We start from the raw sequence: 27,104 nt of genomic DNA on the forward strand, positions 1-27,104 counted from the left end.
ATTAGTCACCAATGATTATGTGTTTCTGCTGATGGACTAGAGCAGTGTTCTCATTCTTCTGATGATGATCTGTTGTAGTAGCTTTAACTTTACTTTGTGACCAATACAAACATGGATATATTTAACTGACATGAAAGTTGCACATGACAGTACTGGTCCTTATTATATCTGTTGCTTTCTGATATATGTATAGTTTTAAAGATTTTAGACTTAGGGTAAACACTTAGAATTTTAGTGGTTATGTATTAGTGTAAGTTAGTGGTTATATATTAGTTTAAGTTAGAAATATGTAATTAACATTTCAGATGGCTATTTTGAGAATTATTTGGGAGGAGACTAAAGTGAGCAAATTATATATATATACACACACACACACACACAGCATACACACATACCTTAATACTGACTGGACCTAGACAGAGTTGAATGAAATACTGATCAAATACAAATCCCAGTCCCTAAGAAGAAAGGGTTTTAAGGGCTGTTATATAATAGCTACTAATTTTTCCCCCTTTCTCTTGAACCTGTGAAAAGTGGACTTGTGGGTTTTTATTTTCTTTCAGCAACCTCGTAATAAACCAACCCAAGAATATTATATGAAATGTTGCTTTTTTTTTTTTAAGATTTTATTTATTTGGCAGAGATCACAAGTAGGCAGAGAGGCAGGCAGAGAGAGAAAGGGAAGCAGGCTCCCTGCTGAGCAGAGAGCCCGATGCAGGACTCGATCCCAGGACTCTGGGATCATGACCTGAGCTGAAGACAGACTTTAACCCACTGAACCACCCAAGCACCCCAGTTGCTTTGACTTTTTAACCAGTAATTAAAATTGTTACTGAAGTCCTTTGCAAACTATCAAGAAGATTTCTACTTTTATTTGTTTTTTAATTTGAAAAAATGTTTTCCCAGGAAAACTTGTGATTCTTAAATTAGTATGACACAGTAGAATGAAAGACTCCTTCAAAAAAAATCCATTTACGGGGCATTTTCTGATAAAATATGGTAATTAAGTCACAAAGTATAAAATTCAACAAGGGAGAGAGAATCAGTGCATTCCCCTGGGGCTCAAGTTCGTGCTATGGCTGCTGCCCATCTCACAAATCTCACCAAGCTGCATCTGTGCCCAGGTGGGAGGAGTGGGAGAAATCCAGGGGTGCTGCTCTGAGGCAGGCAGAATCTATGATGTCCTGTCTATCAGGTGAATAAGGGGATTGAGGGACAGTGAGTTACTACTGATTACTAAAAAATACTTCTTTTGGCCACAGCACCAGGAAAACCTAATGGGTCTTGAAAACAAATTGTAGGGGCACTAGGGTGGTTCAGTGGGTTAAAGCCTCTGCCTTTGGCTCAAGTCATGATCCCAGAGTCCTGGGATCAAGCCCCGGAATCAGATCAGAGAAATTGCAATCGGGCTCTCTGCTCAGCAGGGAGCCTGCTTCCCCTCCCTCTCTCTGCCGGCCTCTTAGCCTGCCTCTCTGTGATCTCCGTTTGTCAAGTAAATAAATAAAATATTAAAAAAAAAAAAAAACCGGTAAATTGTAAAAATCAAGCTCTATTTTCCTATATCCAGAGACTGGATATTTCCTGTTTGGCATCCCCTATGATGCTTAGAATCTAGTTTTTTTTTTTTTAAGGTTTTATTTATTTATTTGACAGAGATTGAGAGAGAGAGAGACAGAGATCACAAGCAGGCAGAGAGGCAGGCAGAGGCAGAGAGAGAAGCAGGCTCCCCGCCGAGCAAGGAGCCCGACGTGGGGCTCGATCCCAGGACCCCAATCATGACCTGAGCTGAAGGCAGCGGCCTAACCCACTGAGCCCACCCAGGCGCCCCTAGAATCTAGTTTTTCATAAATATGGTTCAATAAATACTAATTGGTCATCTTGAGCATTTTTGCATGTATTTCCAGTTAGACTTACATAAAGATGCATTGCCTATATAGACTATCACTGTAGATGGAGACCATATATGGTATATAAATTTTCTTGTGTGTATCTTACAGTGTTTATTAGTGTCCATTATGTTGTGTATGATTTATAGTGTACATATAAATTTGTATGATTTCAGTCTTTAACATAGAGTGCTCCTTTGGTCTCTAGGTTTTTGTGTAAAGAGCCCTGGACTGGAGTGTAGGGGCATTTTGTTCTTGACCCAGCTCTGTGACTGTGTGTGCAAGACCTTGGACAAGCCTGTCAGCCTCTTTAGCTAAATATCTTGATTGGTGAAGTAAATATCAAGATATCTAAATATCTTGATTGGTGAAGTAAGGGGCATGGACTAGAACAGTGTTCTCATACTTTTTGATTATGATCTGTAGTAGCTTTAACTTTACTTTGCAACCAGTACAAACATGGATATATTTAACTGACATAAGTTGCATGTGGCAGTATGGGTCCTTACTATACAGGTTGCTTTCATGTTTTTATATATATAAATAGGTAATTTTTTCAAGATTGATTTGAGACTGCGTGTGAGTGCATGAGCAGGGAGAGGGGCAGAGGAAGAGAGAGAATCTCAAGCAGACTCCCTCCTGAGTGGGGAGCCTGATGCCGGGCTTGATCCCAGGACCCTGAGATTGTGACCCGAGCTGAAACCAAGAGCCAGATGCTCTGCTTTTGGATACTTTAAATTCTATTTTATTAAAAAGACTGGTTATGATCCACTAAGGGTATTACAACTCACTAATGATTTGACTCACAAACAAGTGTGGAAATTCCATACTGTTAATGTTTGAGGATTCTGTGCTTGTGTTGTACAACAGGGCTTTTAAAATGTAGAGCCATTAAGGGCTAACAAGGCACAAATCTTGCTCCAACTGTGCTTTCTATAAGCGTGGTTCCTGGTATATTTTACCTCATAGGAGTGACCTGAATATTTACCTCATGTTTACCGTGCATAACACAGGGATAGTTGTTTGTTCATTCAGGAGTCAAAATCTATCTATATATTTTTAAGATTTTATTTATTTATTTGGAAGGGAGAGAGGGGGAGAGAGAGAGAGAGAGCATGAGCAGGGGGAGGCACAGAGGGAGAAGCAGGCTCCTTGCTGAATGGGAAGCCTGATGCGGGGCTCCTTTCCTGTATCCCAAGATCATGACCCAAGCCAAAGGCAGACACTTAATCAACTGAGCCACCTAGGAGTCTTAATCTAATGGCAATGTAGTCTGTTCAAGTTTTCAAGAGTGGAATGCTAGGCCTCATGTCCTCTGTGTTGCCTTGGACAAGTCTCTTTTGTTCCAGCACACCTGAGGCTTGGGATATACTAACAGCTGAGGTTCACTGGCAATGTTTTGGAACAAGAATAATGAGAATGTACATTTGCACTGAATAAGGAGAAGCTTTCTGTGTTATTCTGTTCTGTGTACATCTTAGTTATTTTCTTTGCATTGGAACATAATGCATCTCCGCACACTTCTCCCTCCTCTACCCCAGTCTAGGCAAAGCATTCGTACCTTCGATCCAATTTCCAGTTTTCCATTGGGTCTCAAGTTCATCATCACTGAAGCAGGTCTTCCTGGACTCCTGGACTAGGTTAGGGCTTCTGAATGTTTCTGTAAGTACACTTGCAATAACTTCTGACACCAGCTACCGAGTTAGGCCAGACTTCATAGGTTAAGAGCACAGAGAGCACAGCTTCCTATAAGACTTCCTTCAGACGCCAGATAAAAATTTGGGTGGGGGGGTGGGGGAGTTTCCAGGTCAGAAAGCTGGCTTTTCTAACCAGCTGGCGACTAATTAGGGGGTTCCCACTACTCCTTCAGGGTTAACAATTTATAAAGACAATTCTGGAGCATGTTACACTTTTTTTTTTTTTTAAAGATTTTATTTATTTGAGAGAGCACAAGCAGTGGTGTGTCTGGTATCTGGTAGGGGGCTGGGGGAGGAAGGGCAGAGGGAGAGGGAGAAGCAGACTCCCTTGCTGAGCAGGGAGCCTAACACTGTGCATGATCCCAGGACCCTGAGATCATGACCTGAGCTGAAGGCAGACTGAGCCACACAGGTGCCCCTACACTTATTTTTTTTAAGTTTTAAGTAATCTCTACACCCAGTGTGGGGCTGGAGCTCACAACTGGGAGATCCAGTTGCACATTCCTCTGACTGAGTCGGTCAGGTACCCCAGGAACATGTTACACTTAGGATTACAATTTTACTATGGCAAAATAAAATAAAATAAAATAAAATAAAATACAAACCAAACCAGCCATAGGGAAAGACGCATAGGGAGAGGTCTGGGAGTGTCCCACACTTGAAGCTTCTGTTGTCACCTCCCAGTGGTCATAACACCTCACCCTCCTTGCACATGGCACACTACACAGAGTATTGCCAACCTGGAAGACGCACCCGCTTCTGGGTCCTGAGTTTTTATTTGGGTTTCATTATGCAGGCCATGAAATTCAACTCCATCTCCCTCTCTCCTTCCCTCCAATCCCCTTCCTCTCCAGGGATATCACACGGATCAAAAGCCCCAACCCTCTAACCACACTGTTGGGTCTTCCTGGCCCGGCCAGCCCCCATGAGGCGACTCAGCACAAAGCGGGATTCACCATGAGTAAGAGCCATTGCTGTTGCTCCAAGGGTTAGAGAGGATCCCTCCCTAAGACTGGTGACAGAGGCGGCCACTTTTATTACACTGCCTTGTATGTGCCTTCTCTTACCCCTCTCAATTTGTAGTCTGACCAAGGTTTTGTCTTTTTAAATTACTTACTTTTTATAAAAGATTTTATTTATTTCACCGAGAGCGAGCGCAAGCATGAGCAGGGGGAAGCAACTGAGGGAGCAGCAGACTTCTCCCAGGGCAGGAAGCCCCGTGCTGGTCTCCGTCCCAGGACCCCGGGATCATGACCTTAGCGGAAGGCGGACGCCCTTAGCCGACTGAGCCACCCATGTGCCGCTGTCCTTTACATTCAAACCACCCCGCACGTTTCCAGCGACTGTAAGACAACTCATGTTTTCACTTTCTCTTATCTGTTATTTCTCCAGGAATCGCGCAGCTCAGTTTCCTCCCGCCCCTCAGGAAACTATATTGTAAGCCTCTCTGGCAGCGAGTCGCTGGATTACGTTGCCGCCGCACAGCTGTGAATGAACCTCAAAAGCAGATTCCGTTCAGTTCGTGTAGCCACGGGCTGCCTCCATTACACAAGAGGAGGAGGATGCACGTGTCGTCGGCCCCTGCCATCTTTGTGCGACACAAGCAAGGACGTCCAGGAGCAAGTCTTCCGAGCCTGTGCACGACGTCCACGCGACACCTTCGCTACGTCACGCTCAGCGGCTTCTGAGGAAGTGCGAGACAAGCCGCACAGCCCGACGCCAACTCACTACCCACCCGAGGCGCCTGGGCGGCCGCGCCTACACCCCCTGCGCAGGCGCAGAAACGGCGCAGGCGCAAAAGCGGCGCGGACTCCGCCGCTCAGGCACAGCCGCGGACGTGCCGGAGGACCTTGCGGCTGGGGCCGGAAGTGCGTGCGCTCGGCCTTTCCGCGTCTCTCGGGGCGAGCGTCCGGTCGCAGCGGCGTGGTCCGCGGCTTCCCGGCCAACAGCTTCTTCGCCGGCCCCGCCGCCGCCGCGCTCGCTCCTGCCTCTGGGCCGTGGGAAGATGGTGGGCCGGAACAGCGCCATCGCCGCCGGCGTCTGCGGGGCTCTCTTCATCGGGTACTGCATCTACTTCGACCGCAAGAGGCGGAGTGACCCCAACTTCAAGAACAGGCTTCGAGAACGTGAGTGCGTCCCCTCGGCCCCGGGCGCCAGCGACCGCCGCCCCTCCGCGCGCCTGCCCCCGGCTGCCACTCGCGGGGCCGTGGGGGTGTGGGGGGCCCCGGCGGCCGCGGCCCACCCGGCCGTAAGACGGCGGCGCTCCCAGTGCAGCTCCCGCCGCTGGTGCCCTGCAGGGTTCCCTCCATTTTGGAGGACAGTTCTTCCCGTCGTGTCTTTACCCCGCCGCGCCCCGTCGTGAACGCGCTCTGTTTGGTTCGGGATTTAGGTGTGCGTTTGTTGGGGGGCGGGGGCTCTTTTAGCCGTTCACCTGTTTAAACCCGTGTTCCTCACTCGAAAGTCGCGTGTTTACGGATTTGTGCTCGAAACCAGGCCCGCCAGTGCGCGGTGTCGCTGCTGCATTCCTAAACCCTCTTGGTGGCCTCCCTGCGCACGCTTCCAGGATATGAGCGAATGCTACAGAGACTGCAGGGAGTCCAAAGGGCTGCGCTCCTGCGGTGGCTCAGTCTTATTTCATACCTGCGACATCTTTCTAAGAGCTGTTCCCGCGAGCGAGATCGTGCCCCCCAGACCGTCGTGATTTTTGAGTTTCGGAGGCCGCCCTACTCGCAGCAGCGGAAGAGCAAACAGCCTGCTGCGATAAGTGTGTTTGTACCCATCTAGGTTGCTCAGTCAAAATGATTCCTAAAATTAAAATGCAGGGGCATCCGGTGCCTCATTTGGTTGAGCATCCGACTCTTGGTTTCAGCTCAGGTCACGAGATCAGGGTCGTGAGTTCGAGGCCGCCGGGACTCCCTGCCCGGCGGGGACTCTGCTTCCCTCCCCCTTTTCCCCCATCCCCTACTTGTGCACGTTCTTTAAAAAATTTAAGGGCGCCTGGGTGGCTCAGTGGGTTAAGCCGCTGCCTTTGGCTCAGGTCATGATCTCAGGGTGCTGGGATCGAGTCCCGCATGGGGCTCTGCTCAGCAGGGAGCCTGCTTCCTCCTCTCTCTCTGCCTGCCTCTCCGACTGCTTGTGATTTCTCTCTGTCAAATAAATAAATAAAATCTTTAAAAAAAATAAATAAATATAGTAAAATTGATACATAAGTTATTAAAGCCCAGAACGTATGAAGGTGTGATTATCCTAATGAATACTTACCATTTAATGAAGTAATAGTAGATCATTCCAAGTTTTGAGCCCCACGTGGCTAGTGACCTACCCGTTTGGGGGTATAGGTACCTTACACCATCTGGAATATGACATCTTATTCTAGTTATAGGAAGGAAGGGATACGGGGAATTTATTTTATAGACTAATGGAAAGAAAGCTATTTTGGATTCAGATACTGAGTTTTCTAGGCCCAGGTTAGTTACAGATCAGCTGCATAATATTAGACTTTCTGAATCTAATTTTTCTTAGCTTGTAAAATCAGGTAATGTCACCTGCCTCTGGTTATTTTTGTGAAGATTGAGCTGTTTGAAGTGCCCTCCACCATTTCTGACGGAGAGCTAGCCCCTCCGTAAATGCCAGCTGTAAAGCATAGCTGGAAGTTCAGATCGTTTTCTGGTAGTTTCAAAATACGCGAAGGACTGGTGGTGTGGTATGGCTAGAGAGCTCAGGAAAGAATTGGATTAATCCTTTTTTCCTTTGGAAATCCTGTTAGAAATCTTGAGAGAGCTAATTTTTCGGTTGAAGAAATCATAAAAGCTGTCATTTTAAACACTGAGAGAGTATTTTAAAAATCCCTTTCCATTCTCTTTAATCCATGGATTTTTTTTCTAGCTTTATCGGTGGCCTTAAGATCTCAGTGGTCTGGCTTGAATGATTAGCTGAGTAACCTGGGTGAGCGACTTAAAGCTTTCGTTTCCCTTTTTTGTAAAATGTTATACTTACACATAGGGAGTTTTAGTACAGTCCCTGGCAGATGGTAATTGATGGATGCTAAAGATTGTCTATGAATATAATTATTTGATGTTTTCTTTAGGAAGCAAAACTTACGTTCAGAGTAATTCTGTCAGTTCATCCTTATGTATATTTTTGAAAGTTGACAAAGTCTTTTTCCACTTGTTAGGTTTACACAGTAGCACTTGGGACTGATTTCTAGTAAATACTGAGTCAAGTCTTCATTTTACTCATTGAATGCGTAACTCTGATGTTTCAGTCTGTTAACCATCTTTCCCTTTATCACAGAGATAGTATAATACACTGATAAGGTAACAAGTAAATTGTCTTGTGAAACTAAAGCTAGAATACCAAACTTAAATTTACAAATTTAGAAATCTGAAGCACCCAGTCAGTCTTAAAATCTGGTAATTGTATCAGTCAAACAATCAAAAACAATCGCTCTCCACCGTATTAAAAAAAACTGTAAGATTGAATAGTAATGACAACTAAGTTTCTGTCTGTTGGGTTTCATTATTTTTTTGTCATTTTCCGTAAATCTGGCTTAGCAAACTGTATTTCTCTGTTTATTCCACAAACTTTCCATGTTCACTTCTGAGGTGCCTTTTGGTTTTATGGGAATGCCTTCGCTTCTGTTAGAAGATAGCAGAGGGATAGTGAAGTATTTCCCAAACTGAGAAGGCACTTTGAGACCGGGAGCAGGTGACTCTATGCAGTTGACAGGTTCATGCAGCGTAACTTACTCACGGAGGACTGGGCAGATGATGATCCAGCTGCACAGGTACACAGGTACAGAGTCCAGACCTTAGCCCACAGATTTTTCTAGTCTGAGGGCACTAGCGGAAGAGCACTGTTGCAGGATCAAAGGATTTCTGTGCACCTAAATGACAGCTAACCTTTTATTAGATACTGTGGTACTATCTGTGCCTCAGGACGGAGAGACTTCCCTCTCACAGATTCATGGGAGACGAAAGAAAGCCTCCCCCAGTTGTGGTCTTGGGCCTCTCTAAGGTATGTGTAGGAATCTTCAAGGGACCTGGCACATAGAGCCCCAAGAGAGGTCATCTGCCGCACGTGGGCAAGAAGCTGGAAGGCCAAAGACAGGGTCGGTATTGTCTGCCCCCTCAGCCTCTCTACAGCATGCGGTGGCAGTAGAGAGTCATGTCTGATCGCGGGTCATCGTAAATGGAGCTGCTTGGCTTTGAACTGCCTCTCTACCACTTACAGGTTGTGACCTTAGTAAGTGTTGTCGTCTGTAAAATGGAGGTCATGATAGTACTTGTTTTAGTGCTACTGTGAGGATCGAGTAAGCAAATTAACTTTTAGAATAGTGTCTGGCATCCAAGACTTTCTGGGTGCTTACCCGACCTAACATCTCAGTGTTCGTCTTCATGTCCGCTGCTTCTTCTAGTCTGAGTAGTCTCTTTCTAGTGATACTCAGTATTAGTTAATGTGGTAGGGTAGCATTCAGTATTTTCTGAAATACTTGGCTTTCCTCTTAGCCAAGAGGAAGCCCTTGAAGAAATAGAGGGTAGAATGTTATGGTTCAGTTTTCCTACAGATAGTTGCCTGAAGATGAATACCTAGGAAAGGTAGTTTGTTAGAAAAATAGGTGTCTAAAAATTTATATGTAAGATCAGCTTATTTAACGTATTTTTTGTTGTTGAAACTGCTAAAATTGTATTTAAGCCTTAAAGTTGTAGCACTTGAGGTGTTTTGGCGGCTAGAGTTGGCAAGAGGTGTGGGTGTGGTTAAACCCAGTTTGTTAGTTGCATAAGAGAAGAAAACTTGATATCTATTGTGTTTAACCACAATAAATTAACCCACCTCACTGTGGTAGGCAAACAGGTCTCTTTAGTCATGCATTGATTGAGACTTGGACCTGTAGAACACTTAAAGGTTTTCAAAGGACATTTTTTGAAGCCTTTGTGTCTCACAGTGGTAAAGTTAAACGTGCCCTAAGGGAGTTTTAAGAGATTTATTTGCCAGAGTTCACCAAGATAGTAAGTGTTAGAGCCTTAACCTTTCATAGCTATGCCACAGTCTCCATGTCACTGATACTTTTTTAGTGACTAGGGAATAAACTTATTTTAGGTATTTAGCATATAGCACAGCTCCTTAGCGAAGTTGCTGGTAGTGCACTGTCTCAGTACCAGATGCTTACTGAGGAGGTGGTTCTTTACCAACTCAGATGGCACATGATAAGCCTGACACTGTTAAAAAATACTTTACATGCACAACAACTCTATGAAGCATGTACCTATTTTTAGGTCAATTTTACATATGAGGAAAGCGAGGTACAGGTAACTTGCCCACAGTCACTCTGACACTAAGAAGAGCTGACACTAACCAAGCTTATACAACCCTTGTGCTAACACCCTTTCATATAGAGTATATCATTAAGTAGCTATTTATTGAAAAAATTTTCAAAGATTTTATTTATTTGAGCGATAAACCCTCAGCCTGTGGGTGGGGGAGAGTAGAGGTGGAGGGAAAGGGGAAAGCAGACTGCACTGAGTGTAGAGCTGGGCACAGGCCATCCTGTGACCTGAGATTGTGACCTGAGCCAAAACCCTAGAGTCAGAAGCTTAAACTGACAGAGCCACGCAGGTGCTCATATAGCAATTTAAAACATTGTTGGTGCCCTTTATTTTGGCTTAAGGGTTTTAAGATTTTAAACATCTCCTACTTCTGAGATACGTAGTGTTGCTTTTTCGAATAAAAAACAAGACCAAAAATTTAAACAGTTTAGAGAGTGTAGGCAGAGGGTTTTTTCTTAACCAGCCAGCAGTAGTTAAGAATTTTGCAGTGTGTTTCTGAATACTATCCTCCTACCCACTTTTTTTTTCCCCCTCATCTAGTAATGTCTAATAGCTTTCAACATTCAGTAAAGGTTGAATCTGTTATATTTCAATAATAAAGCTTTCTAACAGCAGTGGTTTAATCTTGGTTGTGTTTCAGGTCTTGTGTAGCTTTTGGGTGGGCGGGGCTTGCTCTGCTTGGGGCAGTTAATCACCTGTTAGAACTGTCTCCATCTACAAAATTGCTGATCTTGGTGCACCAGAAGGAAGGAAAAAGCTCTTGCCCAGAAATACTATATTGTATGTAGCTCATTGACCAGAATGCTGACCCTTCTGGGATGTTTTATAAATAGAATGAATGACTGCTACAGCAGTTTGACTTCTTTGATACCCATTTTAATAGTGGTAAAATGACAATACTCCATTTCTTGCAGGAAGAAAGAAACAAAAGCTTGCCAAGGAGAGAGCCGGACTTTGCAAGGTAATCTTTTTTTTTTTTTTTTTTTGTAATACTGTATTTATAAATGTTATAGAAATAATGATTTTAAAATCCACTTCAAATGTCTTTTGAGAAAGCTAGTTGATACCAGACATTTTCTGTTTTAAAAAAATAACTTGAGCTTTTTTTTTTTTTTGGTTGGTTAGTTTAGCTGTAGATTGGTCCATCATTATTTTCCCCTTATTGGCCCAAATAGAAGACAACTTACTACATGAGCAATATTTAAAGGGAAATAAGCTGCTAGTCTCCAGAAGACAATTCTACCAAACGGTTCAAGCTTTCTCAGCTGCTTCAAAACAATACAATAAAAAATTAATTTTCCTTCCTTCGGCTTCTTTTAAAAGAACCACCTGCTATTTATTTCAAAGGTTACATAGGATTGTTCATACCCACTGATCCATAATCCTACCATATGGCAGATTTTTTACCTTGATGTTACATGTACACATAGATAAAAATATTTTTTTTTCTTTTTATAGATCCTGTGTTCATGATTGTTTTTAATGACTACATAGGTTTCTCTGCTTGATTAAAAAAAAATGTTCTGTGACATGTGTAAGTAAATGTTAATCATTACACATACAGCTTTTCTTTTTTTACTAAAATAAGTTTTATTGTCTGGATTCTCAGGACTTACAGGATCAGTAGTGGTTCTTTTTAAAGTAAGTTGAGGCAAAGAAAAATTAAATCAGAAAATGATACATGTTGTTATTTTGAAACAGTCATGTAATTAATAAACTACCTTTCCGAAGTATATGTTCTTAGTGTTTCAGTAGACTTTTCTTTCTAAGGACATGGGAAGGTAAATACAGACATGCATCAGTTTGTATTTTTAGATCAGGAATAATAAAATTCTTGTCTGTGCTCTGGTAGTTGATGAAAGATGCCTTTACTTTCATAAGTTTAAATTTTTCATCTGTGTTGGTAATAAGAGTGTATATAATACTAATCAGGAACCAAAAACTTCCATTAACAGAAGTCTAGGTTTTTAAATAGAATAGGATTTTTTAATAGTGTGTGTGAGTATATATATATATATATATATATACTATATCTACAAGATTTTATTTATTTATTTGTCAGAGAGAGAGAGTGAGTGCAGGCAGGCAGAGAGAAGCAGGCTCCCTGCCAAGCAAGGACCTTGCCCGATGCGGGACTTGATCCCAGGACCCCGGGATCATGACCTGAGCCAAAGGCAGCAGCTTAGCCCACTGAGCCACCTAGGTGTCCCTGTAGTAGGTTTATATTTTTTAATAAGTCATATAGCTGATGGCATTATATATTACCATAGTCTGGTAATGTGTAACAAATTACAAAACAAAAACAAGGAATGCCAACTATTTAAGTAAAGCTGCTTTGTAATAGCAAAAACATTAGAAGTAGCTCATGTGCAACAACAAACAGATCACGATTAAGCAGTCATATATTTCTCAGTGGAATATTCTGTTACCATTTAAAAATAGTCTTTTAGATGAATGTAAAATCTATACAAAATAATGTGGATCAGAAGAAAGTTGAAGAGCGCCTGGGTGGCTCAGTGGGTTAAGCCTCTACCTTCAGTTCAGGTCATGATCTCAGGGTCCTGGGATTGAGCCCCACATGGGGCTCTCTGCTCAGCAGGGAGCCTGCTTCTCCCTCTCCCTCTGTTGGCCTCTCTGACTACTTGTAATCTCTCTCTCTCTGTCAAATAAATAAACTCTTTAATAAAAAAAAAAAAGAATTATAGTTACATAAAAAGCTATAGAAATAGCAGTGAAAATAGTATAAATAGTAAAGTGCATATTTTATGATAGAGATAATTCTTCATTTTTTATATTAGGTTTGATATATAGCTTTTGAGAACTGTTCTACTATCAGTTTGATCAATATGTATTTTTTTCTTATATTCATTTAAATGTAGATAAATGTAGATTAAACTAATGCTTGTAAGTATTGAAGAATAAATTTCTTTCTGTCATTTTTTATTATGAGTTATTCAGTTTTTGTTATCTTTTTTAGTGGCATGATTTTCTATGTATATTTTATGTGGCCCAGCATAATTTTGGTATCAGTTATTAAATATTTTATTTCCAAACAGTTACCTGACCTTAAAGATGCTGAAGCTGTTCAGAAATTCTTCCTTGAAGAAATACAACTTGGGGAAGAGTTGCTAGCCCAAGGTAAGTCATTAATTTAGACTAGGAAATTGGAATTCTTTACAGTAAATATAAATTTATGGTGATAAGGGGCTTTTTTGGGTATGGTGTAGCAGCTTTTAAGAAAGTTATTAAATATTTCAAGATAAGTCATTTAGTCACGGGAAAATGATTTTATTTAAGACTGGCTCTAGAAAAATATTTCTTGTGGGTTGTCATTGTCCACAATATGTTTTGAGTTTTAGGTTTGTTTGATACATGATACAAAGAATATAAGTAATTTTTACGAATGAGGTTATTTTTTAGCAGTTTAGAGAATATAGTCATAACGTAATATGTAAATAGTAATTGAAGGAATGTGATATAGGCATATACTTTCTCAACTTCTTCATCTAACCTTCAAGTCTTTTCCAATATTTATAAGAAGTCTCTGGCTAGTCCCAGAGAATGTCAAGGTCACAGTGAGTTCATGGCCAGCCAGTGATCTGAATCTGATCTAGAGTTTAGGCTATGTGCTTTACATATTTAATGAAGGGTTAAGAGTTCTTTTCTATTTATTTATTTATTTTAAAAAGATATATGTATATTTTTAATATTTTATTTATTTATTTGGCACAGAGAGAGAGAGATCACAAGTAGGCAGAGAGGCAGGCAGAGAGGGAGGAAAGCAGGCTCCCTGCTGAGCAGAGAGCCCCATGTGGGGCTCGATCCCAGGACCCTGAGATCATGACCTGAGCCGAAGGCAGAGGCTTAACCCACTGAGCCACCCAGGCACCCCTATTTATTTTTTCTTAATTTTTATTTATTATTATTATTATTATTTTTTTTAGAAACATGACTATTATGAAGTTAAAATGATGAAATTGACAAATTTGAGAACTATAATTCAGTAGAGTCTTAAATGTATTTGAAAAATTTTTAGTGACAAATTAGCTTTTTATTTTATTTTTTTTAAGATTTCTATTTATTTATTGAGACAGAATGTTACATGCAGGGAACTGGGGTTAGGGGAAGGGGCAGAGGGAGAGATAAAATCTTAAAGCAGGCTCCACACCCCGGTTCAGAGACATCAGGCTCCATCACAGGACCCTGAGACCACAACCTGAGCTGAAATCTAGAGTCTCATGTTTAACCAACTGTGCCACCCAGGTGCCCCCAAATTAGCTTTTATTTCAGAAGTAGCTTTGACGTATTTGCTAGCATTAATAAAAATGGTATGAGGCATCAAGTTTTTCTTAATGCTCATTGTTGTATCATAGATTTAGATAGTATGGAACTACATGGTGGAGGTTATTTGTGATTTTTAAAAAATTTTTTTTAATTTTTATTTTATTTTTTTTTTAAAGACTTTATTTATTCAACAGACAGAGATCACAAGTAGGCAGAGAGGCAGGCAGAGAGAAAGAGGAGGAGGCAGGCTTCTCGCTGAAGCATTCAGCCCCGCTGACGCGGGGCTCGATCCCAGCACCCTGAGATCACGACCTGAGCTGAAGGCAGAGGTTTTAACCCACTGAGCCACCCAGGCACCCCTTCTATTTGTTTTTATGGAAAAGATTAAAGGTTTGAGGTGGTAATGACACGTTAAACTTTTTGTCGTGTCTCCCCCTTCCCAGTAATTGCTTTGCTTTGCTTTTTTCTGTAGGAAAAGCAGTTAGGAAATAATTATCTTATTTAGATGGCATATTAGGCTGATAATATATATAAATAAAAATGCAGGTGTGTTACTGGGAAATAATTTTGGCTTGTTTAACCTATTACAATAAGAAATCCATGAAATTTAATCAGGGGTAATAGTAAAGCACTTATATCTTCATAGAGCTCTTTTGAGAGACTCTGTTACTGTAGTATTTGAAAAGAAAAATCTGCATGTATAGGGATATCTAAGGTATAGGCTGTATTTCATTTCATGCAAACAGTCTCAAAATACTTTGTTCATGCTCCTAAATAAAGAGGTCTATTTGGTACTGTCACAATTTTCTATCTTCCAAAATAGAAACACTGTTTTATATAATTAATTTATTTTTTAAATAAAAAGATTATTTATTTGACAGAGAGAGAGCAGACAGGGCAGTGGGAGAGGGAGAAGCAGACTCCATGCTGAGCAGGGAGCCCAGTGTGGAACTTGATCCCAGAACCCCGGGCAGATGCTTCTGCTGAGCCACCTAGCTGCCCCTAGAATTGCTATATTAAATTATTTTACTCACAGTCAAACATATTAGAAAAAAGTACATTCGGGGCACTCGGGTGGCTCAGTGGGTTAAAGCCTCTGCCTTCAGCTCAGGTCATGATCTCAGGGTCCTGGGATCGAGGCCCATATTGGGCTCTCTGCTTGGCGGGGAGCCTGTTTCCTCCTCTCTCTCTGCCTGCCTCTCTATTTGTTATCTCTGTCTGTCAAATAAATAAAATCTTTAAAAAAAAAAGTAGAAAGAAAAAAGTACACTCATAATAACTTCTGTTTGGATTGTCTTGGAGATCTATGCATTGTGGCCATCTGTTGACTTGAGCTGTCAGTTCCAGATTGAGGACAGTAACTCATGGTAGCTGGGAAGAAGGCCAGGGAAGGACAGGCAGCAGTTACTCTTTTTCCCAAGCTCATGTTTCACACTGTAGCTTAGCACTGTCCAGAGGGTTACTTAACTCTGCCAAGTTGCCTTTCTTCTGGTGGAAACTACCAAATGAACCTGATGTTAAAGACTCAGGTGGTTAAAATTAGGGAAAAGGTCAACATAAAAGTAAGTCTTGTGAAGGCATAGTGATTTAGGCAGTGAACCTCATTGCTTGGTGGTCTCCTCCATCTAAGGGTCTTCCATAAGCATAATTCTTCCATAAGCATAATTAACTGAGGCAGATCTCATCTCAGGATGATGGTAACAGGCTCAAGTCTGCATGTGCAGAGAGGAAACTGAATTGAGTTGCTGTGGTGGTACATTAACTGCTTCCAGTGTATTTAGAAATATTAAGAGGTGTCTCAGGATCCTGTGTTCTACACACAACAGTCCAGTAGCAGCTCTGTTTCCATTTAATAATTGGAATTAATATCCCCAGGCAACAGAGTTGTGATCCCCTGTATTGCCTGTAAATTCAGTGATATGAGGATTCAGTGGCCAAGTGGCATCTTAATTTCCAAGTCCATGGAGCCATTGTATCCCCCAGTGCAAGTCCAAGCCCATGCAGAAGATCTAAGTCTTTTGTATTTTCCATTTTTAATGCTCTGTAGAGTTCTGCTTTTTTCAGTTTGAATACCTCAGTCCTTAGCTTTTCTCAAGGGAAATGTTGCAGCCGGCTGTTCCTCTGCTTCATGTGCCGTTCTGCAGTCCCTTACTTACTCACGTTCTTAGGGTCAGAAAACTGTTGACTGGTTTATCGTATAGGGCAAGGTGTTGGGGTGAGCATCTTCCACTGTGTCTGGATGCACCACCCTCTTAGTACCTCGATGTGTTCACCAACCCAGAAAGATGAAGAAATTATTTTTTGACATAATTAAAATTTGCTCAGTTTGTGTTTTATGTAATCATTTTTCTTTCAAAAGTAATATGTCCACTGTAGGATAAATTTACTTTTTTGAAATTCCATCTGATAACATTCAAAATAGTAAAAAGGATTAATCTAAAGTGAATTTGGGCCTCCTTTCCACCTCAGTCCCCAGTCTTCCAGTTCTTCTCAGAAGGGTAGTGTTCCACAGTTAGCAAGTTATTTATTTATTTATTTATTTATTTATTTTTAAAAAAGATATTATTTATTTGAGGGAGAGAGAGCACTTGCCGTGAGCAGAAGCAGGGGGAGCGGCAGGCAGGCAGAGGGAGAAGCAGCCTCCCCAGTGAGCACAGACCTTATGTGGGACTTGATCCCGGGACCGAGATTGTGATCTGGGCTGAAGGCAGACGCTTAATTGACTGAGCCACCCAAGTGCCCAAGTTAGCAATTTCTTATATAATTTTTCAGAAATACTCTTAAGTCTGTAAATGGTAATATATATCTGGACACTTCTGCACTTTAATTTCTCCCTTTTTGTATGTGTTTTGAAGACACTTTTATATCAGTACCTGTGATCAGATTCATTTTTGTTAATGCTTTCATAACACTCAGGTACATGAACTGTACATTATTTCCAAGTTTTTACTTGTGGGATGTTTTTGGTCAGTATCACTTGGAGATACAGTGGAGGATCTAGAGGTGAATTTTTGACAAAGGCAAAGGCTTTTCAAGTCACGTGTTATTTTTATGTAACCCTTTCAGGGGAATATGAGAAAGGTGTAGACCATCTGACAAATGCAATTGCTGTGTGTGGACAGCCACAGCAGTTGCTGCAAGTGTTACAGCAGACTCTCCCACCACCAGTGTTCCAGATGCTTCTGACCAAGCTTCCAACAATTAGTCAGGTAAGGATTTGAAATGTTAGTAAAAGTGAGTAGAATCTGAGAAGTAAATGTTTTTTTTTTTTAATTTTTAATTTTTTATAAACATATATTTTTATCCCCAGGGGTACAGATCTGTGAATCACCAGGTTTAGACACTTCATAGCACTCACCAAAGAACACACCCTCCCCAATGTCCATAATCCCACCCCCTTCTCCCAACCCCCCCCCAACCCTCAGTTTGTTTTGTGAGATTAAGAGTCACTTATGGTTTGTCTCCCTCCCAATTCCATCTTGTTTCATTGATTCTTCTTCAACCCACTTAAGGCCCCATGTTGCATCACCACTTCCTCATATCAGGGAGATCATATGATAGTTGTTGAGAAGTAAATGTTTTAACGACATTAGCATTTAAAAATTAGTGAACATGATAAAAAAATTTTTAAGATTTTTATTTATTTATTTGTCAGAGAGAGAGAGAGTGCCCACAGGCAGAGTGGCAGGCAGAGACAGAGAGAGGAGCAGGCTCTCTGCTGAGAAAGGAGCCCGATGCGGGACTCGATCCCAGGACCCTGGCATCATGACCTGAGCCTAAGGCAGCTGCTTAACCCACTGAGCCACCCAGCCATCCCGAACATGATGAAATTTGAAACCCGTTCTTGGAATCAAAGTAGAATTGGAGATAGCAGTGCTTGAAATTTTTCTTCCCTAACAGTATTGGAGTGAGCGATACTAAGATCTGGTCATTGTGTCCTATGTGTGCATTAGGAAGTACGTCGCATATTCTGAAATCTTAGGCCTTGGTATTCACCAGAATTTGGGCCACTCTCAGCTACTTTCTGAAACTAGCTTTCTGTCGACTTTTGTGAGCCCATGAATTCAGTTATGTTGCCTGGCAGAGGGCATAGGGGCTGAGATGACATAGCCTATAATTAGATCTTAAAGGATTGTTGTATATCCTCTGACTTCACTTGTCTGAAAAGCCCCAGTGCCTCTGTTTTTGCCAAGATGGGCTTTGGGCTTGGAGTTATTTGACTGCTTTGGTCTTGGAGTTATTTGACTGCACTCTTATATATAAAAGATTATATATAATTAAGAATTGATTAAGATGCATTCTGTTCATTTTTAGTTTTTTTTTTTTTTTTTCAAAAAATCGAAATGAATTTATTTATTTATTTATTTTTTTAAAGATTTTATTTATTTATTTGACACAGAGAGATCACAAGCAGGCAGAGAGGCAGGCAGAGAGAGAGTAGGAAGCAGGCTCCTTGCTGAGCAGAGAGCCCGATGCGGGCCTCGATCCCAGGACCCTGAGATCATGACCTGAGCCGAAGGCAGCGGCTTAACCCACTGAGCCACCCAGGCGCCCGAAATGAATTTATTTTTTTGGAATAGTTTGTTTACTCGTGTGTGAATTTCCACAGTTGGTGTGATTTAAGATTGGTTAATTCCTCATACTGATCTTTACTCAGTTTGAAAAGGGACTGGAAAGAAAACAAAGGCCCCAGAGATTTAAGGGAAAGGGTTGAAAAAACCAAAGATTGGTCTTAACCCTTTTTATTTAGACTAATGTGGTTCCTAGTCTATCTAAATCAGAATCCTCTGTTTAATGTTACCTGCTCTTGGAAAGGCAACATAGCATAGTGCTTTTGGAAGATGAACCTGAGGGTGTGAGGTCTTTTGAAATGTGGATGAGTTCAGGATGAAACCTGAACTTCTCTTTATAAAAATGACCTCCTTTACTCAGTTAACTCATGTTATTTGGAAATATTTTCAAATGCTAATTTTGGAATTACTGTCCTATGATGACTGAGCATTTTCAGGCCAAAAGGGGAAATGTTTGGAGAATAGAATGACCAGTACTCTTAATTTATATGAAAGTGAAAAGATATCTTGAATTCTTTTTGGTTTTAGTTATATAATTGAGTAACATGTAAAACATATTATTCCTTCTTAGATTTTGAGATGGGACTGACAGTAGTGTGATCATTATTTTCTTTGATAACAGTGTTTAGAGATGTTAAATATTGAAATCTCAGAATGGGTAAACCTTAGCAAGTTTTGTATTCTTTGAATACAAAGGACATACTATTTTTTTCCCTCTTAAAATTTTTTTTTAATTGAAGTATTGACGACACACAATGTTACATTAGTTTCAGGCGTACAACTTACTGATTTGACAGGTCTGTACGTTATGGTCTGCTTGCCATAAATGTGACTGCTGTCTGTCTCACTATATAGCAGTATTATGTGATCTCTGATTGTATTTCCTGTGCTGTACTTTTAATCCTTATGTAACAGAAAGCCAGGACCTGTCACTCCCCTTCACTTAATTTTACTCCCACCCACTTCATTCCAGCAACCACCAGTTCATATTTAGAGATCTTTTTCTCCTTTTGTTTGTTCATTTGTTGGTAATTTATTTATTTATTTGTTTAAAATATTTTATTTATTTGACATAGAGATCACAAGTAGGCAGAGAGGCAGGCGGAGAGAGAGAGAGGAGGGGGAAGCAGGCTCCCTGCCGAGCAGAGGGCCCAATTTGGGCTTCGATCCCAGGACCTGAGCTGAAGGCAGAGACTTAACCCACTGAGCCACCTAGGCGCCCCATTTGTTGGTTTTTAGATTCCACATATAAGTGAAATCAGCTGGTATTTATCTTAGTGAAATAACACTTAGCATAATATCCTCTAGGTCCATCCGTGTTGCAGATAGCAAGATCTCATTTTTTTATGGCTGAATAATAGTCCACTGTATATGGTTACCACTTCTTTGTCCATTCATCCATTGATAGACACTAATGTTGCTTCCATATCTTGGCTCTTATAGATAATGCTGCAGTAAATCTAGAGGTGCATACATCATTCTGAATTAGTATTTTCATTTTCTTTTCTTTTTTTTAAAGATTTCTTCATTTATCAGAGAGAGAGAGAACGCGTGCGCGCGCGCATGAGCTAGGAGGGAGGGGCAGAAGGAGTGGGGGAAGCAGACTTCATGTGAGAAGAGCGCCTGATGTTGGACTCTGATCCCAGGATCCTGAGATCAAGACCTGAGTGGAAGGCAGTGGCTTAATAAGATGAGCCACCCCAGGCATCTCTCTTTTCTTTTCTTTTTTTTTTTTTTTAAATTTTACTTGAGAGAGACCAAGTATGACTGGGTGGCAAAGGGAGAGGGAGAAGCAGGTTTCCTTCTGAGCAGGGAGCCCCGGGGAATCATGACCTCAGCCGAAGGCAGATGATTTAACTGAATGAGCCACCCATGCACCCTGTTTTCATTTTCCTTGGGTAAATAACCAGCAGTGGAATTACTGGGTCATACAGTATTCCCATTTTTTAATGTTTTGAGGAACCTTCCAGCTGATTTCCACAGTGGCTGTACCAGTTTACAGTCCCACCAGCAGCGCATGATAGTTCCTTTTTCTCCACATCCTTGCCAACATCTGTTACTTCTTGTCTTCCTGATTTGGGGCATTCTGACACTGTGTGAGGCGATATCTCATTGAGGTTTTGTATTTGCATTTCCTTGATGATTAATGGTGTTGAGCATCCTTGCATCTGTCTGTTGGGAAAATGTATGTTTAGGTCCTCTGCCCATTTTTAATTGGATTATTAGGGGGTTTTTTTCCCCCTCCTGTTGAGTTGTATGAGTTCTTCCTATATTTTGGATTTCTTTTTTAAAAGAGTTTATTTATTTGACGGACAGAGATCATAAATAGGCAGAGAGGCAGGCGGGGGGGGGGGGGCAGGCGCCCTGCTGAGCAGAGAGCCCGATGCGGGGCTCGATCCCCGGACTCTGAGATCATGACCTGAGCTGAAGACAGAGGCCTTAACCCACTGAGCCACCCAGGCGTCCCTATATTTTGGATATTAACCCCTCATTAGATATATCATGTACAGATGTCTTCTAGCTCAGTAGGTTGCCTTATCATCTTTTTGGTTTACTTTGTCACATAAAAGCTTATTACTTTGATGTAGTTCCAGTAGTTTATTTTTGCTTTTGTTTCCCTTGCCTGAGGAGACACACCTAGAAAATGTTGTTAAGGCCATTGTCCAGGAAGATTACTGCTTAGGAGTTTATGGTATCAGGTCTCACATTTAGATATTAAATCCAGTTTGAGTTTATTTTCGGTTATGATGTAAGGAAGTGGTCCCGTTTCATTCTTTTCCATGTGGCTGTACTGTTTCCCCAACACCATTTATTGAAGAGACTGTCTTTTTCCATTGGATATTCTTGCCTTCTACAAAGGACTTCTACTAAAAATTAAAAAAAATTTTTTTTTTCTCTTTCAGAGAATTGTAAGTGCTCAGAGCTTGGCTGAAGATGATGTGGAATGAGAACATGTCAACATAATCTCAATTAAAAATATTTTTAAAATCTTAAGTTGGAAGATGAGCAGCTCTGGGGGAAAAAGGGCAAATAGGCTTGTTACGGACTGTCCTACACTGAAATCTACCAAAGTTAATTTTTACTTTGTGTAGATCCATTCATCTGTTTTATTTATTTTTCCCAGTGAAAAGTGTATTTTGATAGAAAGCTTTTCATTATATAAATACACTGAGTTACCAAAATATCATGGATTTTATTCCTGAAACGTGCAATTAAAGTGTACATATAACATCACATTACTTAGGTTAAAAATACTCAGTGCTTAGTTTTGAAAGATAGGCCGAAAAAGTATAGGAGAAAGCTGAAGAATGCACGTTTTTTTTAAGCTCGTACATTTGCTCTACATTAAAGAATTGGATGGAGTCTATCAAAACTGAGCATTAAAATCTTTGAGAGATTATTTTTTTCCTTTTAATCTCTAAATATGATGTGAGAAGTGCTGCTGTGCTGTATTAATTCACCTCCTCCCCGTGTATTTGTCATTTTAATTGGTGGGCTTAATGTGTTCTGGATATTTATCGTATTTTAGATGTATGTAGTAAATAGCACCGGGAATTAAATCTATGTACATCCTTTATCTAGCCATGTGAGCCTCTCTAATTACTGTCTACCCTCTTTCCTCACTTAAAAAATGAGGGAATTGGTCTGCTAATTCAGAGAAGTGTCCCTTTCAGCTTTTAATTCATTTGTTTCTGTTAAGCATCTTTAAAACCACCTTCTTCTGAGGGATATATTTGTTTGGACAACCAGGCCTTGCATTTTTTATACTCTGAAGTTTGCATGCTTGCCTGACTTAGTATTTCTGAACTGATTCTCCCACCCCCACCCCTTTTTTTTAAAGATCTAACTTGTGTTGGTTTTCACTGAAATCATGCGGTTGTCATTACTCTTGTAAATCTGAAACTTAATCTTTAGGGTAACTGGGATGATAAACTTGTAAAATGTTTGTTCCCCTTTGCTTTTATCTTCAGTGTATCTCCTTAATCCTCTTTCAATCTCATTCATTTATCTTGTTATGATGAGAATAAGGTATAACCTTATGGCTGAAGACTTGGAAAGAATGAAGGTGTTCTCGAAATAGTGACATGTTATCTGCAGTCACAGGTTGAACATTAGGTCTGAGAATAAAGATCTTTGGTACTTACTTGTCATCTGTTGAACTGAGTAACAATTCCTCTCTGTACATACACTTTGCCTTTATTCTATCTCAAAATCTGGAGCGATCCTGCAGACTTTTCCTATGTACTTAAGTCTTTTACTTAATTTGTTTACAAATTTTCCTTAACCTTAGCATTGGGTTTTTTTTGTGATTGGGGTAGAGGAAAGAGTTTGAAGTATAGTTCTAAGTTTTTGCTTCTGGACAGCTTGCATAGCCTTTGGCAGGTCACATTACATCTCTGAACTTATCTCATCTAGAAAATTAGAACATTAAACTATGTAACGCAGACATTTAAGGATTCTTCCTTGTGTACCTTCCAAGTTTGTGTTCCTGTACCCTTAAACAGTATGGTTTTTAATTTTTTTTTTGAATTTTTAAAAAATTTTTTGATGGCATCCTGCCTACTCTTATCTGGGAAAAGGGATGTGAGCAGTGCAAACATGCTGATTAGTCATTTTCACTCATAAATCCCAAATCCAAAGCAGTGTTGTGGTCATTGGTCACATAGCTGGGAAACAGTCTTCATCTTGTACTCCCCTCAGCCAGATGAGAGTCTTCAGATCAGAGGCATTCAGTGTATAGGTCAGAGTGAGAACATAGGGGGCGAAAAGAGCAAGGGGCAGACCCCGTGGCAAGGCAGGAACGGACCTAGAGAAGCCAAGGATGAGCTGGAGGAATGAGCAGTCCACTTAGATTTGGGAGAGGATTTCACAGGGGCTGTATGCCCTTGAGAATTGTAGTGTAGTTTAAGCTGGGTAGCACTGACTTTTCTGAAAGATAATCAGCTTCGATCCTAAAGCCTGTTGAATAGGCTAAGCTGTCTGCCCAAAGGAGCTGATTATGCAGTCATTTTCTTATTTATTTATTTATTTAAAAGATTTTATTTATTTATTTGACAGAGAGAGATCACAAGTAGGCAGAGAGGCAGGCAGAGAGAGAGAGGGGAGGAAGCAGGTTCCCTGCTGAGCAGAGAACCCAACGCGGGACTCGATCCCAGGACCCTGAGATCATGACCTGAGTCGAAGGCAGCGGCTTAACCCACTGAGCCACCCAGGCGCCCTCATTTTCTTATTTAAATGACAACTTTTGTGCTTTGAAATTAGTTGCCACTTCTGAAAGGTAATAGTTTGGTTAAAAAAAAAAAGTCCAAACAAGGTTTTCTCCCAGGCCCGTAATACAGAACACGGTTTCCTGTCTCAAGTTTTACCGGGTGATGGAACCAGGCAGTAGGGATGATGTTGGGCAAATGGTGCTCAACCCAGGTTTAATTAGAGTGACGACCACCTGAATGTGCCCGTGTGCACGTTGCACATGCGCCACCTGTGTGCAGCTTCCAGGGACTTGAAAGTCTTTGGGAATGGAAATATGTATTAGTGCATGGTTAGTGTGCTTCCCTGGGAAGGAGCTATCTGATTCCACAGTTTGTACATGAGGTGAAAGTGCACTGAAAACGGGCCTACCTGGCTGTGTCCGTGCTGTCCTGTTCTTAGATAACTAGCATTTACATTCACATTGAATTTATGTAAAGTACATAAAAACCTAGTACAGCAGGCTTAGTAGGCAGTCAGCAGATGTTTGAGTCCTCTTATCCCTTAATATGGTTGATAGTTTTTACCATCTTTCTGCTTGCTTTTCTGACCTTGTTGAATGAACTTACGGACCAGAGTATTTTTTTTTTTTTTAAAGATTTTATTTATTTATTTAACAGAGATCACAAGTAGAGAGAGAGGGAAGCAGACTCCCTGCTGAGTAGAGAGCCCGATACGGGACTCGATCCCAGGACCCTGAGATCATGACCTGAGCTGAAGGCAGTGGCTTAACCCACTGAGCCACCCAGGCGCCCTATGGACCAGAGTATTAATGAAATATAGGAAAGATTTTGAGAAAATTAGTATATCATGCAAATGTTTCACAAAATTTTCTTTCTTGTAACATAAAAATAAACAGTTTTATTGCTTGTACCTCAACTGTTTAAATATTAAAGGACTTGGAGAAAATTTTTGTTAAGTCTATATTTACAAAAGTGAATTCTCAATTTGATTCCTGGCGGTGGCACCTGTTTTTCGGTTCATATCCCTCGGAGAATGTTGGCATTTGTGCAGCTTCTCCCAGGACAGCGCACATGTGCTCTTGACATGGGATTGACAGATCACAGGTGAAGAGCCCGTGCTTTCCTGTCAGTAGGTGAGGACTCTTCATAGTAGTGGGTTCCCAACCTAAGCAGGTTCCTAGAAGGAGTTAAAACATCGCTGGGCAGTAGGTCTGAGGCAGGAGCATATTATCAGTATTTTTTTTTTTTTAAATCAAAATGGATATATATATATATATACACACACATATATATATATACACACACACACACATACATATTTATAAAATACATTTTTTTAAGATTTTATTTATTTGACAGCGAGAGGGAACACAAGCAGGGGGAGAGGGAGAAGTAGGCTTCCCGCTGAGCAGGATGAAGCTGGATATCTGAGCCAAAGGCAGATGCTTAAAAACCGAGCCACCCGGGTGCCCCTCAAAATATATTTTTTAAAAGGTTAATTTATTTTTGGAGAAAGCGTGTAAGCAGGGGGAGGGGGCACAGGCAGGGAATCTCAAGCAGACTCCAGGACCAATGGGCTGTATCTGACAACCCTGAGATGGTGACCTGAGCCAAAATCAAGAGTCAGATGCTTAGCCAAGTAAGCCACCAAGGTGCTCCCAAGATACTTTTGTTTTTAAGTGAACTCTTCAAAGGTGGTATAAAAACAGGAAATTGTTATAGGATAGCAGCCATGTTAATGTCACAGGTGGTGTACTTTAGCACTGTACTCTTTAAAAATGAGATGTGCAGGGGCACCTACACAGATGGTTAAGTGTGTTTTTGGCTCAGGTCATGATCTCTAGGTCCTGGGATTGAGACCCGTGTCAGGCTCCCAGCTCAGAAAGGAACATGCTTCTCCCTCTCCCTCTGCCCCTCTGCTTGTGCTCTCTCTCTCAAATGAATAAATAAAATATTTTTAAAAAATGAGATGTGTGGGGTGCCTGGGTGGCTCAGTAGGTTAAAGCCTCTGCCTTCAGCTCAGGTTATGATCCCAGGGTCCTGGGATAGAGCCCTGCATTGGGATCTCTGCTCAGTAGGGAGCCTGCTTCTCCTTTCTCTCTCTGCCTGCTTCTCCGCCTACTTGTAATCTCTGTCAAATAAATAAATAAAATCTTTAAAATAAATAAATAAAAGTAAAAATGAGATGTGTAAGTAGAATGTGATTAAGAACACCTAGTATCACTCATGCTAATGATCTGAAGCATAAAGACCATCAGTTACCAGAATTCATTTTCAAGATAGGCCAGTCCATTTAAATGTGTTTTATTTTTTCTTTAAGATTTTATTTATTTACTTGACAGACAGAGATCACAAGTAGGCAGAGAGAGAGGAGGAGGAGGCAGGCTCCCCGCTGAGCAGAGAGCCTGACGCGGGGCTCGATCCCAGGACCCTGGGATCATGACCTAGGCTGAAGGCAGAGGCTTTAACCCACTGAGCCACCCAGGCGCTCCCATTTAAATGTGTTTTAATACTTTTTCTGTAAACAGCCTATCAACTGGACGTATCAGTTAAGTAGAAATTACATTCCCTAAGCATTTTAGTTGTGAGTTTTAAAATTTTTATTTCATATTTGTGTCTTTGGACGAATAGAATAGGTTTTTCTCCTTTTTTAGATACAGGGTGTCCAGGACATTTTTATATATGTAATTTTTTCCTTTTAACAGCTGCATTCAGCTGTGTTCTGGAAACAGTCCAGGAGATTGCAAAGGTGCTAAATCCCTTCTTAATTTCCACAGGCATTGATAGAGCAATTGAATACTTTGCAGTCATAGGGGTACAGAACCGAGGGGTGGGGGGAGGAGAACTGGTTGAAGAGAGCCTGTGGTTAAGCTGGACCTTGACCTGACGGAGATGAACCCGGTGTCCAGCGGGGCCTCTGTGTGTAAAGTGCCCACATGCGATCTGTTCATTCAGGGAGAACAACCAGATCCCACTGGAACTTCACTGAGATCTTAAAATTCCCAAGGCCCTGCCTTTTCCCTTGTTGCCTGAGGAAGTAGATAGACTGAACTGAGCGCCCTTTTTAGTCTGTACCTCTGTAGAGTGGGTAAATTTGGAAGTTCTAAAACCAGCACCTGTTTCCCTTCAC

At 41.1% G+C, this 27,104-nt stretch overlaps 1 protein-coding gene and 1 non-coding gene across 2 annotated transcripts; both read left to right on the forward strand.

The window, feature by feature from the left end:
• The first annotated feature begins 5,405 nt into the window (after positions 1–5,405).
• Positions 5,406–22,908, forward strand: TOMM20 (translocase of outer mitochondrial membrane 20). Its single transcript, XM_059397297.1, has 5 exons — positions 5,406–5,709; positions 10,824–10,870; positions 12,966–13,047; positions 17,260–17,402; positions 21,668–22,908. The coding sequence occupies exons 1-5, from the start codon at positions 5,589–5,591 to the stop codon at positions 21,710–21,712; spliced, it is 438 nt and encodes a 145-aa protein (XP_059253280.1). The 5' UTR covers positions 5,406–5,588; the 3' UTR covers positions 21,713–22,908.
• Positions 6,101–6,234, forward strand: LOC132017073 (small nucleolar RNA SNORA14). Its single transcript, XR_009404150.1, has one exon. It is a non-coding gene; the product is annotated as a small nucleolar RNA SNORA14 (small nucleolar RNA).
• Positions 22,909–27,104: the final 4,196 nt, after the last annotated feature.

Source organism: Mustela nigripes, chromosome 4, assembly GCF_022355385.1.
Source record: "Mustela nigripes isolate SB6536 chromosome 4, MUSNIG.SB6536, whole genome shotgun sequence".
Classification (NCBI taxonomy): Eukaryota; Metazoa; Chordata; class Mammalia; order Carnivora; family Mustelidae; genus Mustela; species Mustela nigripes.